The 13,443-nt window shown below is 43.5% G+C and overlaps 1 protein-coding gene across 5 annotated transcripts in view; it reads left to right on the forward strand.

Annotated features, from left to right (window-relative positions):
• WDR77 (WD repeat domain 77) overlaps positions 1-13,443 on the forward strand; it is a 26,538-nt gene continuing 13,095 nt past the window's right edge. Inside the window, exons 1-11 of one of the 5 annotated variants that reach the window (XM_081492733.1) lie at positions 1-199; positions 448-633; positions 2,679-2,820; positions 3,110-3,159; positions 5,359-5,429; positions 5,564-5,618; positions 6,086-6,157; positions 6,729-6,837; positions 7,381-7,449; positions 8,003-8,181; positions 8,850-9,091. In XM_081492733.1, the coding sequence (XP_081348859.1) occupies positions 85-199; positions 448-633; positions 2,679-2,820; positions 3,110-3,159; positions 5,359-5,429; positions 5,564-5,618; positions 6,086-6,157; positions 6,729-6,837; positions 7,381-7,449; positions 8,003-8,162 (1,029 nt within the window). In that variant the 5' untranslated portion in view covers positions 1-84 and the 3' untranslated portion in view covers positions 8,163-8,181; positions 8,850-9,091. Of the gene's footprint in view, positions 200-447; positions 634-2,678; positions 2,821-3,109; positions 3,160-5,358; positions 5,430-5,563; positions 5,619-6,085; positions 6,158-6,728; positions 6,838-7,380; positions 7,450-8,002; positions 9,092-13,443 lie in introns of those variants that run through there. The other 4 variants (XM_081492732.1, XR_014054496.1, XM_081492734.1 and 1 more) reach the window with 4 other exon arrangements.

Below are 13,443 nucleotides of genomic sequence, written 5' to 3' on the forward strand. Positions count from 1 at the left end.
AGAGGAGAACCACGTGGGGACTCCTGAAGCTGAATCTCAGGCGGGCATCCGATTTGGGTCTAAATTGAAGTTGGAACCGTGGAGATGCGGAAGGAAACACCGCCCCCCCTAGTGCCCCCGGCAGCCCGGGAGTGGAACCTTCCCCCTAATGCTCCCGCCTGTATGGAGCGGCAGTTGGAGGCTGCGCGGTACCGGTCTGGTGAGCCTGGGTCCTAGGCCTGGGAGTTTCCTTACTCCACCCTGGAGTGCCCCTTCCTGGGAATAAACCTTCCAGCCCGCACCTCGATTCCCCCGCTTGCCAGCCTGACCCCTGCTTCGCTTCCCTGAGCTCACCCCAGCCGTGCCCCGCGTTCCCGGGCTCGGGTCCAGATCCAGCTAGCGGGCTGCTGGGCGGTTACCAGGGAAACGAGCCCTTCCACTCCTGCTGACATCTTGTATCGCCTTTAGATGGGGCGCTCCTGCTCGGGGCTTCTAGCCTGAGTGGCCGCTGCTGGGCTGGCTCTCTCTGGCTTTTCAAGGACCCTTGTGCCGCCCCCAACGAAGGTTTTTGCTCTGCTGGAGTCCAGACGGAGGCCGGAGTGGCTGACCTCACTTGGGTAGGGGACCGAGGTATCCTAGTGGCTTCTGATTCAGGTGAGTCACTTGCTCCTCAGCTGTACAGGTGGAATGGAGGCTTGGGGTATAGGTCGGGCTGGGCTCAATTTTTAATTTCCCATACTCGGTGGAGGAATTCCAGGTGAGCTGTTTCAAATCCTAAAAGATGATGCAGTTAAAGTGCTGCACTCAATATACCGGCAAATTTGGAAAACTCAGCAGTGGCCACAGGACTGGAAAAGGTCAGTTTTCATTCCAGTCCCAAAGAAGGGCAATGCCAAAGAATGTTCAGATTCACACGATTGCACTCATTTCACATGGTGGCAAGGTAATGCTCAAAATCCTCCAAGCTAGACTTCAACAGTATGTGAACCGAGAACTTGCAGACGTTCAAGCTGGATTTAGAAAAGACAGAGGAACCAGAGATCAAATTGTCAACATCCACTGGATCATAGGAAAAGCTAGAGAATTCCAGAAAAACATCTACTTCTGCTTCATTGACTATGCTAATGCCTTTGACTATGTGGATCACAGTAAACTGTGGAAAATTCTTAAAGAGATGGGAATACCAGACCACTTTACCTAAGAAACCTGTATACAGATCAAGAAGCGACAGTGAGAACCAGATGTGGAAAATTAGAACTGGACAGGTTCCATATTGGGAAAGGAGTATGTCAGGGCTGTTTATTGTCACCTTGCTTATTTAACTTATATGCAGAGTACATCATGGGAAATACCAGGCTGGATGAAACACAAGCTGGAATCAAGATTGCCAGGAGAGATATCAATAACCTCAGATACGCAGATGACACCACCCTTATGGCAGAAGGTGAAGAGTAACTAAAGAGCCTCTTGATGAAGGTGAAATAGGAGAGTAAAAAAGCTGGCTTAAAACTCAACATTCAGAAAACGAAGATCATGGCATCTGGTCCCATCACTTCATGGCAAATAGATGGGGAAACAATGAAAATAGTGGCAGACTTTATTTTCTTGGGCTCCAAAATCACTGTGGATGGTGCCTGCAGCCATGAAATTAAAAGATGGTTGCTCCTTGGAAGAAAAGCTACAACAAACCTAGACAGTGTATTAAAAAGCAGAGACATCACTTTGCCCGCAAAGGTCCATATAGTCAAAACTACGGTTTTTTCCAGTCATGTATCGGTGTGAGAGTTGGACCATAAAGCAGGCTGAGTACCAAAGAATTAATGCTTTGGAACTGCAGCGCTGGAGAAGACTCTTGAGAGATCAAACCAGTCAATCCAAAAGGAAATCAACCCTGAATATTCTTTGGAAGGGCTAATGCTGAAGCTGAAGCTCCAGTACATTGGCCACCTGATGCAAAGAGCCAACTCGTTGTAAAAGACCCTGATGCTGGGAAAAACTGAAGGCAGGAGGAGAAGGGGACAACAGAGGATTAGATGGTTGGATGGCATCACTGACTCATCAGTGGACATGAGTTTGAGCAAACTCAAGGAGTTAGTGAAGGACAGGGAAGCCTGGCGTGCTGTAGCCCCTGGGGTCACAGAGAGTTCGATGTGACTTAGAGACTGAACAACAGCAACAACATATTCCGTGCTTGGGGGAGCTTGAAGGTTTTGGTCCCAAAGGAGAATAACTGTAGGTAGGATATACCTGTCCCAAGATTCTAAATTGGTGGAAATTTCTAGCAAAATTCATAACAAAATTAAGACATGAATGAAACTGTTTTTCTCTGTTTTTCATCCAAGATCAAGGATGATGTTGATCTTAAAGATGATGCTGAAACCAGTTTGTGCTCTTTCTGTCTCTTCCCAGTTTCTTACATGTCTTCATTCTGCTTTCTTTGTTTTGAATGTCAGACAGCAGTGGAGGGTTTATGTTTTTTTTTAAAAAAAGAGATGTTGGCAGGCATTGCGTGGAAGGATAAAGGTGGGACAATTAATGTCCAAATAACTGGGAATATTTAATCATACTAAACTGTGTGCTATTCATATCATTGTGGGGATGTCATCCTTGTTTCTCCAGAACTTAGCATCCTAGAAGTGAAGTGCTGTCTTGGTATAACCTGAGCTTGTTTCCTTTACCATCTTCCCCACCCCCAACAGGTGCTGTTGAATTGTGGGAGCTGGATGAGAATGAGACGCTCATTGTCAGCAAGTTCTGCAAGTATGAGCACGATGACATCGTGTCTACAGTCAGTGTCCTGAGCTCTGGCACACATGCTGTCAGTGGTAGCAAAGACTTCTGGTGGGTCCTCGCTCTCATTGCTTCTGTTTCTGGGCCTTCTTTGGATGTCTTTAGTGTCACATGAGCCTCATTAAGTAATGTTTTGAGCTTATTATAAGAACCCGGTGACTAATTATGGCGTACCTATAAGGTTTCTTATAAGGTTTTCTTAGAGATTTTGCAGTCCATTGTAAAAGTAGACTGTACCAGAAGTCCAGTAGACCACAAAGATGTAGGAATACATGTTTGAATACATGTTTTTATATATATAGTGTAGGTCAAATTAAGTCTGTTTCCTTTTGCTTCTTAGCATCAAGGTTTGGGACCTTGCTCAGCAGATGGTTCTGAATTCATACCGAGGTGAGTGCATCTTCTTTCCTTTTTAGTCCCTGTCTTAGCTATTTTGTTTTTATTCTCTCCTTTGTGCTCTTTGAACTTTCCTTGGATGTCAGTGACACCAATTCTTTGCTCTCCTGCCTGGTAGTTTTCTTCCAAAACTATGGTCAAGTCCCAATGTCGACTCTAGCTCTTAATCTCCCTATATTTTTTTAATTGACAGGCTCATCACCTTCTTGATCTGAGGCTCAAACTTCCAGTCCTCTTCCACTCCTCCTTTTTCCTTCTATCAGTTGGTCCCCAAGTTCTTTGGAATTTTTTTCCATTTGGTTGGTGACCTTCCTTTTCATTTCTTATGCTCCCATTTACATTCAGTCTTTATCTCACCTATACCATGGCACTCATTTCATCTCTTGACCCATCATCTTTGGTCTTTCATTGGTTTCTTGTGGCTTGCAGGTTAATATCTCAGGTTCATGTCATGACATTCAAGCCTTTTTACTGTCATTCCTCCTTCAAGCATATCGTGCTATCTAAACCCAGTCACAGTACATCTTAGGCATTCTCCAAGTATAAACTCTGATACTCATGAATCTTGAACTTTTTGAGTATTCCCCTCCATAAAATCTCATTTTTGGAGGATGAGAGCCATCATTTTCTATTAACATTCCCCTTTTTGCTCACTTTCATTAACAGCACTAGCAGTTAACTTTGTTTGGGGAGCCATTCTTCATGAAGATACCAGATCTTAATGAAGATAATGTATGGAGCATTAATGTATGTGTGACTGAAAGACGTAGGTATAGGTGATAATTGGTTCCCTCGCTGCCTATCTCTGCCAATTCTAACTTCAAAGTGTATGATTCAGACACGTGCAAAGCAAAACCACAAACGCACACATCTCCTGGAGTTTCAGATAGTTAGATAATGTTAAAATGCCAGTGTTCAAAGTCTACTATACTGGCCTTTTGTTTCCTAGGCATATAATATGTTTTTCTGGCCAATGCTAAATAAACACTTGCCCCTTTCAACCTTTTTCATTAGTTCGTTTTTTTTTTTTAATTTAAATTTAAATTTTTTAAAATTGAAATGTAGTTGATTTACAATGTTGTGACAGTTCTTTGTGTTTATTCTTATTCCCCCCACTGATTTCAAATTCCCTAAAGGCAGAGGCATCACGTAGTTTTTCATCTTTTGTCCTCCCCCATGGTGCTTTCCCCAAAGCTTTTTTTCAAGTGAGCAGTACGTTCCTGTTCATAATGTTGGCTTTCCATGGATTCTGTGGAAGGTGGCTTGAACCCACCCTTTTATCTTAAGGCAGAGCCACATCTATCTTAGAGTATGGTTAAATCACTTAGGAGAAGGTGGTTTCCACAGCCTGTAATTAACATTTAGAGTGACCTTTAACATTCTTAGTGTGCAGCCCTAAAAGAATTTTGAAAAACTGTACCCTTTCACATGTTTTTAAATTAGTACCTAAATACTTGTGTTTGTGGTGTGGCCGAGAAAGGTCAGCCTCCTTCACAGAATTTTACCCCGGTGCTCTTCTGTTCTTTGGCTCTTACGAAAACCCCCTTTTGTTTTATTATTTAGGTTTTTATACTCTGAACATCATGCCACGATAGAGTTTGGGGTGGAGGAGAGCTGTGTGTTTCTTCTACACATGGGAGAAGGATGACTGTGAGAGGAGAGCTCTGCAGTGCTGGCAGACCACAGGCAGCTTCTTAGTTTGATATGGAGAGAAAACATTGGAGAAATTCCCTTAAAACTCCGAGTGTCCAGGACTCCCTTGAAAGTCTTTGTACGCTACCTGGAGGCATGTGTGCTTGTGCTGGTCTAGGCTGTCTTTACTGTAAATTCCTCCACCAATCGGACTCAGCCTTTATCATTCATGTCTTTCAGTTCCATCCAGTTCGGTTGGTCAGTTGTGTCCAACTCTGTGACCCCATGGACTTCAGTATGCCAGGCTTCCCTGTCTATCACAAACTCCCGAACTCCGGAGCTTACTCAAACTCATGTCTTTAGCCGTTCACTTTCCTGCAAGTCTACTGAGGTTTTATAATGCTATCAACATTTCCTCTTAGGTTTTGTTTTTGTTCATTTGCATCATAAGACTAGGGCTAGTTCTCATACCCTCCCTCCTACCCCTTGATAGCATCTGGGCTTCTTGATAAGATTGCTTTCATTTCCTCTGTCATACTTCTTGTTCTCTCTCCTCTACAGGTCATTCTGGGCAGGTCACCTGTGTTGCTGCCTCTCCCCACAAGGATTCTGTGTTTCTTTCATGTGGTGAGGTAAGATATAGCCGTTTTTCCCCTTCCCACCCCCTGACCACACCCAAACCCTTTAGACCTAAGTCTAGCATGGATGGCTTCTGGCCAGCAGCTGTTTTTGGATTGTGAAGCCCTTTTTCTATTCTTTCTTCTAGGACAATAGAATTTTACTGTGGGATACCCGCTGTCCAAAGCCAGCATCACAGATAGGTGAGTCTGAGAGCTGGAGATGGGATGGTGGTACTAGGAGCCCACCTGGAAGAGACTTTCCTTGGCCAGAGTTAAAGGCGAAGCTCCCAGATGCCCAGTCACTGACATGAATGATCCAGTTGCTTTCTTTCCCACTGAGGTTCATGTTGTGCAGTGGGTCCCAAGAGGAAGGGCTAGTTCCTGAGGGTGGGAGTAATTTATATTTCCTGGATGGGCGAATAAAGGGGCCAGAGTTGTCAACTTCATGCTTTATGTCGAAACTTGCCTGTGACTCAGGTCTGGAAAGAGCAGGCGGCTGATAGGTAGACGTAGCTTGTGAGGGTCAAGAGTGAGGATGGGACTGCCTTAGCAGGGCTTGGGAAACTGAATAAAGATGCTTCTGGAATTTAGAGTGACTTCACCACCTAAGCTTCTTCTCAAAGCTGAGGTCAAAGTCTTGTTCCAGACCTCTCTTCTCTCCTTCACAGGCTGCAGTGCCTCTGGCTACCTTCCTACCTCCCTGACTTGGCATCCTCAGCAGAGTGAAGTCTTTGTCTTTGGTAAGGCAGCATGTCCAACTGTGTGTTGACTCTGGGAAGGGAAAATAAGCAAGAAAGCTCACTCCATAGTACACGAGGCTCTGGCTGCTCAGTCTATCAGCACACTTGAGCACTCAGTGAATTATGCTAATGGGGGTGTGTGGAGGTAGGATGATCCGAAAGTAGTTTTAGTTTAGCTTTGAAGAACATGATAATTTTTGTCCTAGTAGATTTGATTCCTGATTGTTTGCTGTGGCTCTTATATTCATGGCTAGAAGTCAGTGGGCTGCAAAGCAAGAGGACTGCTACATAGGGAATCCTATTGTATGGTAGGGAATAGTTGTGCTAACATGGTGATCTGGCTGTGTATACTGTGATGTAGTTTGTGGTTAACACAACAGTTATCTCATCCAGTAGTTTTAATTTTCACAACCCTCAAATGATTAATTATTCCTGCTTTACCAAAGAGGAAATGGATGCTCAGAACGGTTAACTTTTTCAAGATTGAAGAACCAGCATTCAAATACAGATCTGGCTGAGTCCAAAGCCCATTCTCTTAATGTCCTTGACATACTCCCTCTTCTTCCTTCAGGTGATGAGAATGGGACTGTCTCCCTTGTGGACACCAAGAGTGCAAGCTGTGCCCTCAGCTCTGTTGTGCACTCCCAGTGTGTCACTGGGCTGGTGTTCTCCCCACACAGGTACTGCTCTTTGTCATCAAGGGCCTGGTAGATATGAAAGGGAAGAGTGAGGGAGAATACGTGTGTTGGCATAGCATTAGCTGATTGGGTGGCTCCTTAAAACAGGCACTGTTTTAGCTGAAGACCTTAATAAGTGAAAGATCTCTTATGACTATAGTCCATTTTTTGGGTTGTATGGTCTCTGACTGCAAATGGCTAAAACATGGTCTTGTTCCTGCTCAACACCCCAAATGACTGATACTATGGGGTTCTAGGGCTGTGTGATTGGAAAGCCTGTGTTTCTGGGTTATTGCTGAAGCTACAGGGAGGGACCAGATGGGATGGTTAGTTGCAAGGATGGCTGTCAGCCCTAGCCTTGCTCCGTTTTCCTCATCTTCCCTTGGAATTTGTACTGTAGACTTGAGTGGTAGTCAGGCTTTAAACCAAAGGAGGGATCAAGCTACCTTCTCTGGTCACTTTAGAGTGGGGTTTGGGGACTGCCCAGTCAGTTTTTATCCTGATACCTACAGACTTATCTTTCTCAACCTTCTCCTTCTCTCCTAGTGCTCCCTTCCTGGCCTCTGTCAGTGAGGACTGCTCACTTGCTGTGCTGGACTCAGGCCTTTCCGAGGTGTAAGTGTGACATGGACCCTGTGATCACGAGTCATGGAGGGAACAGCAGATGGCTGGGTCTTTTTACCCTTTGGGAAAGCACGTTGTCTCTTTCAGGGAGACTTGGTGATGGAAGCAGGCTAACTGTTGACTGTCTCCCTGTTCCAGGGACTGACTCCCAAGCTCTGTGCCTGGTAGAGGAATGTGGTGTTGGGTGGAATTCCTGAGCCTGGCATTCCAGCGATCTCTCAGAAAGGGACACTGTGTGCTTTTTGCACAAAGTACCATGTGTAGGAATGCAGCCTAGGATAAAAGGCCCCAGACACAAGATCTGAGGGTACTGCCTTCTTTGCCACGAGATGCCATCTGACCCTGACTCACATCATACCCTTGCTCTAGCTGTCATTTCTTCTATGAAAATAGGGCACTGGATTGGATGATGGAGTCTTCTTTGCGTGGCTACACTGCTGGCCTGATGACTAGGTCACATATATGGTGAAGTGGGGAGTTTTTCCATTTCTCCTTTTTTCTTCTGTCTCTTACCAAACCCACACTTTTCTTTGTTCTCTTGTAGGTTTAGAAGCCGAGCCCACAGAGACTTTGTGAGAGATGCTACTTGGTCCCCACTCAATCACTCCCTTCTTACCACAGTGGGCTGGGACCATCAGGTCATCCACCATATCCTGCCCATAGAACCTCTCCCAGAGCCTGGACCTAAGAGTGCTGCCGAGTAGATTGGATTTCAGACAAGAAGTGAATCCCCCATGACTATCCACGCCCTCTGCCCCTGCCCTCTCAATTTATGAGACAACATAGGAGCCTTATGCAGTATGTTGGTACACCACATCTGTGCAGTTAAAAGGCGCTGTGTCTCAGCCTGGGGGAGGCTGGATCCTGGGGTCCTGTAGTCAGGGAAGAAAAACTCCCTTGAACATGGATGTGTGTGTGTCTGAGTGTGTGTGTAGATAATGTAGTCTTTGTAAGTGGGGGGAGGGAGAAAAATATCCATCCCATGTCTTTCCCAGAGTCCAATCCTCCCCACGCCCTAAAAATTAGCAAGGGGTTTTTATGCTTCCCACTGTAGCTGTGGATTAGGAATTGGCCATGTCTGAATGAGGTACAGGATGTGGGCATTCCTGGATTCTTGGAAGCTGCTCATAGAGATAGGAGCAACTTTATTTTTTTATAGAGCTTAATTCAGCTTTATCATGAGCAATACTTCCATTTACATCCAGTCCAGCCCACCTTGAGGAAGAGCCAGGACACTCACCACAGTTTTATGCATCTCCTTGTTATTAAACCGAGGCAGAAGTCCAGTTTCTGGCTGAATGAGAAGTTTGGCTGGTACCTGTGTAATGCCCCCTCACTACCGCCACCCCCGTGGAGTTGTGTTGATGAGGATGGATGTATTTCTGTCATAGATGCCACGGAAAAGGTTTCGGATGGAGAATTTAAAAGCATTTCAGTTAAAAACTGACACAGACCTACATAGGAATGTCTGCCACCTTCCCACCTGAAAACAGCCTGGGGCCTGACCTTTTTTGCCTCTGGCTCCCTATCTCTGGACATAGGAAACCTGAATGCTATTTTGGGGGACTGTGAAGAGTTTAAATACAGCATCAGAGAGAAGTACTGGTCAGTGAAATAAAAAGTTGATTCATCATTGGCTTGTCTTTTGAAGCATGTGTGTTATGTGCAGTTAGACATGTCACATTATGTGAGTCATCAAGGTATCTATCTTAGAGCCCATTACTTTTTCGTGTGCTTCCCCAGCACCCCCTGGAGTAGCTAGTTGAAACTTAAGTATTTGTTGACTGGATCGGTGGCTGCTGCCACTTAGAAGTTATGGATCAATTACTTATTGTATTGAAACTAAATTAAATCAATTATGTACTTTTGTGCTTTGCAAGTTTTGTTTAGCTAAAAATCTCATGAAACTGGGGTAGTTTCATGGGTGAAGTATTTGTAAGTAAAGCTGCTCTGTTTTACCCTTGCTGAGCATGAGCTCTGTTCTCACAATTACCCTCAAGTAAAAACATGGGACTTTGTTATCAGATGGTCTACCTGTTGGGTTTGGGGAGAAGTGAGAATGAAGCCTTCACTGTTCTTCAGTGTGACTTTAGAGAGGTAATAGGGTGTGTTGATAGTTTCCTGGAGATAAAAGCTTAAAATTTGTAATCTCTTAGAGAGAGTGAAGTAGGTAGGAATTAAATTTGCTAGGCCTGTTCCTCATGGACTTCGAATAGTGAAGAGAAAACTCAGTGAAAGAGATAATCCAGGGAAATGAATGTATTGTGTCAAGGTGGTTAAAATGACACCAAAGGAGAAAATCTAGAGTTTGAAGAACCACATTACTTAATGTAAAATATATTAGGATTCAGGTAAACCTTTGCTGATGAGAATAATTCCATCCATGATCATCACCAAGACATTTGCAAATGTAATCAAAGTCATGTTAGAAGTGATCGTCACGGTTTTGGTTGACTGTGTCCATTATGGTGAGAAAAAAAGATTGTTCCAAGATAGAAGGTGACCTCAGAGTAATCAAAAATGTACTATCACGTGTGGGGTTATTCACTAGTCTTTTACTTGAGAACAGTTTCAGTAGCAGGAGCACAGATTTGCTGATAACAGGTGGAAATGGGCTCACATTTTGTTTTGTTTAAAACCATACAAACATCTATTTTGTGTCTAATTTCACTGGTTCACATGTCTGAACACCTGCAGTAAATCTACCTGTTTTCATTGTCCTCACTCTGAAGTCCATTAACCTGGCTGACCATACACCACTGATAATTTCTAGTGCTCAGAACAACACACACAGGTTGGCTTGAGTACTGTTTCAGGTAGCTCCAGACATCAGGTTCATTCTCCAGGATCTGTCCTGCCTCACAATATAGTAGGAGGCTTGTCTTTAATGTCTGTAGGCATTACCTGCTGATTCACAGTCTCACTGAGGCAGCAGAATCACCCAAGCTCTGATGGGCTTCCAGCCACAAGTCCTCTGGGCAGTGTGTAGGGCATAAGATTGGGAGAGAGTGGGAAGATGTGTATAGTTATTTTTCACTCACCCAGTTACAGAGGGCTTCAAAACTTCCTTGTCACATCTAGACCTAAAAATGGGCTCTGATTTTTTAAAAGGCAGGTTTGTGGTGTTTGGACAGCATAAGCAATATTAGTATTTCCGTGGTTGCTTGACTTGTATCTACAAACTAAATAGGAAAAGAAAAAAGCTCATTCCAAACTCTACTTACATAAGCATTTCTTTCAGTAAGACATACACCAAATATTTGTATGCTAGGGAAGTTTTAGGGTATCTAAGGAGAGCCAACATAGGTGAAAAGCTGAAAGAATTTACATCAAATTGCTGTTTATAACAGGTTTCTTACTGCCAGCATCTGGGTCACACTGAACTTGAGAATCACTTGTGCAGGTAACTGAGTTTGTTCCCCAAAAGGGTAAGGAAGCTCTAATCTGATTTTTGAGATGAGTAAAGTTTCTGAAGATCATCAGCAGTCGATATAGCTTGATTTTGGAAGAGTAAGCAGACCAGTTTTGAACCCCAACGTTTGCTTACTGAGTCCTCTATCACAAATGGATAGCTGCAGAGTTTTTAATCTTCATTATGTGGTTATAGGACTGGTACTATCTAGAGAGTGAAGGAGGTGCAGAGAGGACAGGAAATGTTAACTCATTTTAAGTTACAGAGGCATTTAAGGTACAATTGCTGATCCTAAAATCTATCATCTGGAGTAAGGTTTACTGTAGTCCTCAATGTATTCTGAAAACTATACTTGTCTTGTGAATGATGTTCTGCTACTTCAGTATATAATAGATCATCAAAATTCAGAAGGTCAGTAATAAAGGGCTTCACCTCCAAACATCATCCTTTTAACTTTCTGGTGTGAGCCCAGCTGGCACTGCTGGGTGAGAGTTCCTTCAGTGAATGTAGACGTTTCATTATCACTGTGATGTTGGGTGTCAGATGCTGGTATACTTCACTTTGGGAGGAACCACGTTATATGCAATAAGAGCTTCAGTTTCAAGCTAAAAATTTTCACTCCAATAGTAACCCTTATCTGGGATCTTATGTGAATGGAATGAAGCTTGTTTGAATCAGAAAACGTGCTTTACATGTACAAGCTAAATCTGCTTCAAGCTCTACAGATTTTTAACAAGCAACTTGTGTCTCACAGAAGCCCTCTGATTAGGTCAGAAACTGCCTGATGTTCAGGCTCCTGACCATTATCCAGTGTCAGTTTGCCTGGCAGAGTTTGCATTAATGCCACCCTTGCCTTTGGCACCTGGAGACACAGCCTCTTGTGCCCAATGCCAACCTTGGGCCCCTGTTGCAGACTCCACTTGGCAAGGTTAATATGTGCCTTTTTGTTTTCTCTAAGTTGGTTTTTAAACAACATTATGGTAAAATACAAAATTTTAAGTATATAATTCACTGGCATTAAGTACATTTATGTTGTGCAACCACCATCCCTCATCCCAAACTGAAACTTTGTATCCATTAAACAACTCTTCTCCCAGACCTTGGCAACCACCCTTCTACTTTCCTGTCCATGAATTTGACTGTTCTAGGTACTTCATATGAGTGGAATTATAGTGTTTTTCCTATGTGTCTTACCATTTGATTTGCTAAGGTGTTGCTTTGCTCCTCAAAATGTGATCCATGGACCAAGCAGCGTTGGCATCATCTGAAACTTGTTAGAAGGACCAAACATTCAGACCACCAAAATCAGAGTTTATATTTTCACAACTTCCCCAGTGACTCCTGCATGTTAAAGTTGGAGAAGGACCAACTTAGATTACGATCCACTGAGAATTTTAGATGGTCAGGAACCAGGCAGGGAAGTCACCAGCGATTCATGAGAGAACAGCTTGGTGTGTCAATCTTTTGGGCATTGTGATGTGTGGTAGTGAACAAGACAGATGTGGTCAGCCCAGCCTCCAGCAGCTGAGTCTAGAGAGAAAGAGACAGGATGGAATTAGTGTTTTAGTGTTAGCCAAAAATAATGAAGACTGCTGGAAAACAGGGATTGTAGCCAGTCCTCAAGAAGTGGTAAATCTTCCCTGATGAAGTGACATTTGGATTGAGTCCTAAAGGTTGAAGGTGGGGGTCGCTGTTGCTTGGGGCTGGGGAAGAATTCCAGATGTGTGAGTCTTGCTGTGGAAGGAGCTTGGAGTTCCCTAGAGAAGGAGGTATTGCAACTAGGGTTAAATGGAGGTGGAGGGTGCAAGATAAAAGATGAGGCTAGTTGCCACTGGATGGTGCGTGTTGTGAGCCATGCTGAGGATCTCAAAGCAGTAACATGTTGGAAGTGCTTTTGAAATGGATTCCATTGCTGTGCTTTGTGGAGGGGAGACTATGGAAGCTTAAAGGTGACGAGGTTTTTATGTTTTGTTTTGTTTTTTTTCTTTGATCTCAGCCACTAGGGTGTAGGCAGCTGAACTGGACTTGGCCATTTGGCTATTCCCATCTGGGACTTAAATCTGGAGGCAGAGCTGCAAAGATTTAAAGAATGGTTATCTGACAATGACGAGGACAGCTCAGTAGCAGCAGCACCAAAGCCAGCAGTGGAATTCCTAACCAGACTTCCCATGGCAGGACTCTGGCAATGTTTGTGTGTTTTTTTTAAGTTGAAGGATAATTGCTTTACAGAATTTTGTTGTTTTCTGCCAGATTGTTGTTGTTGTTTTTAACATTCTTTCTTGGATCCTGACTGTGTTTTAAGATTGATTCTTGATATTGAGCTGTATGAACTGTTTATAAATTTTGGAAATTAACTCCATATTCATTTGCAAATATTTTCTTCCCTTCAGTAGGTTTTTGTTTTATTTTGTTGATTTCCTTTGCTGTGCAAAGCTTTTGATTAGGTCCTATTTATTTTTGCGTTTATTTCTTTTGCCTTAAGAGACGTCTAAAAAAATATTGCCATTTATGTCAAAGAGTATTCTTTCTATTTCTCTTCTAGGAGTTCTGTGGTGTCAGGTCTCACATTTAGG

Source organism: Giraffa tippelskirchi, chromosome 5, assembly GCF_054371585.1.
Source record: "Giraffa tippelskirchi isolate mGirTip1 chromosome 5, T2T-mGirTip1v1.2.pri, whole genome shotgun sequence".
Taxonomy (NCBI): domain Eukaryota; kingdom Metazoa; phylum Chordata; class Mammalia; order Artiodactyla; family Giraffidae; genus Giraffa; species Giraffa tippelskirchi.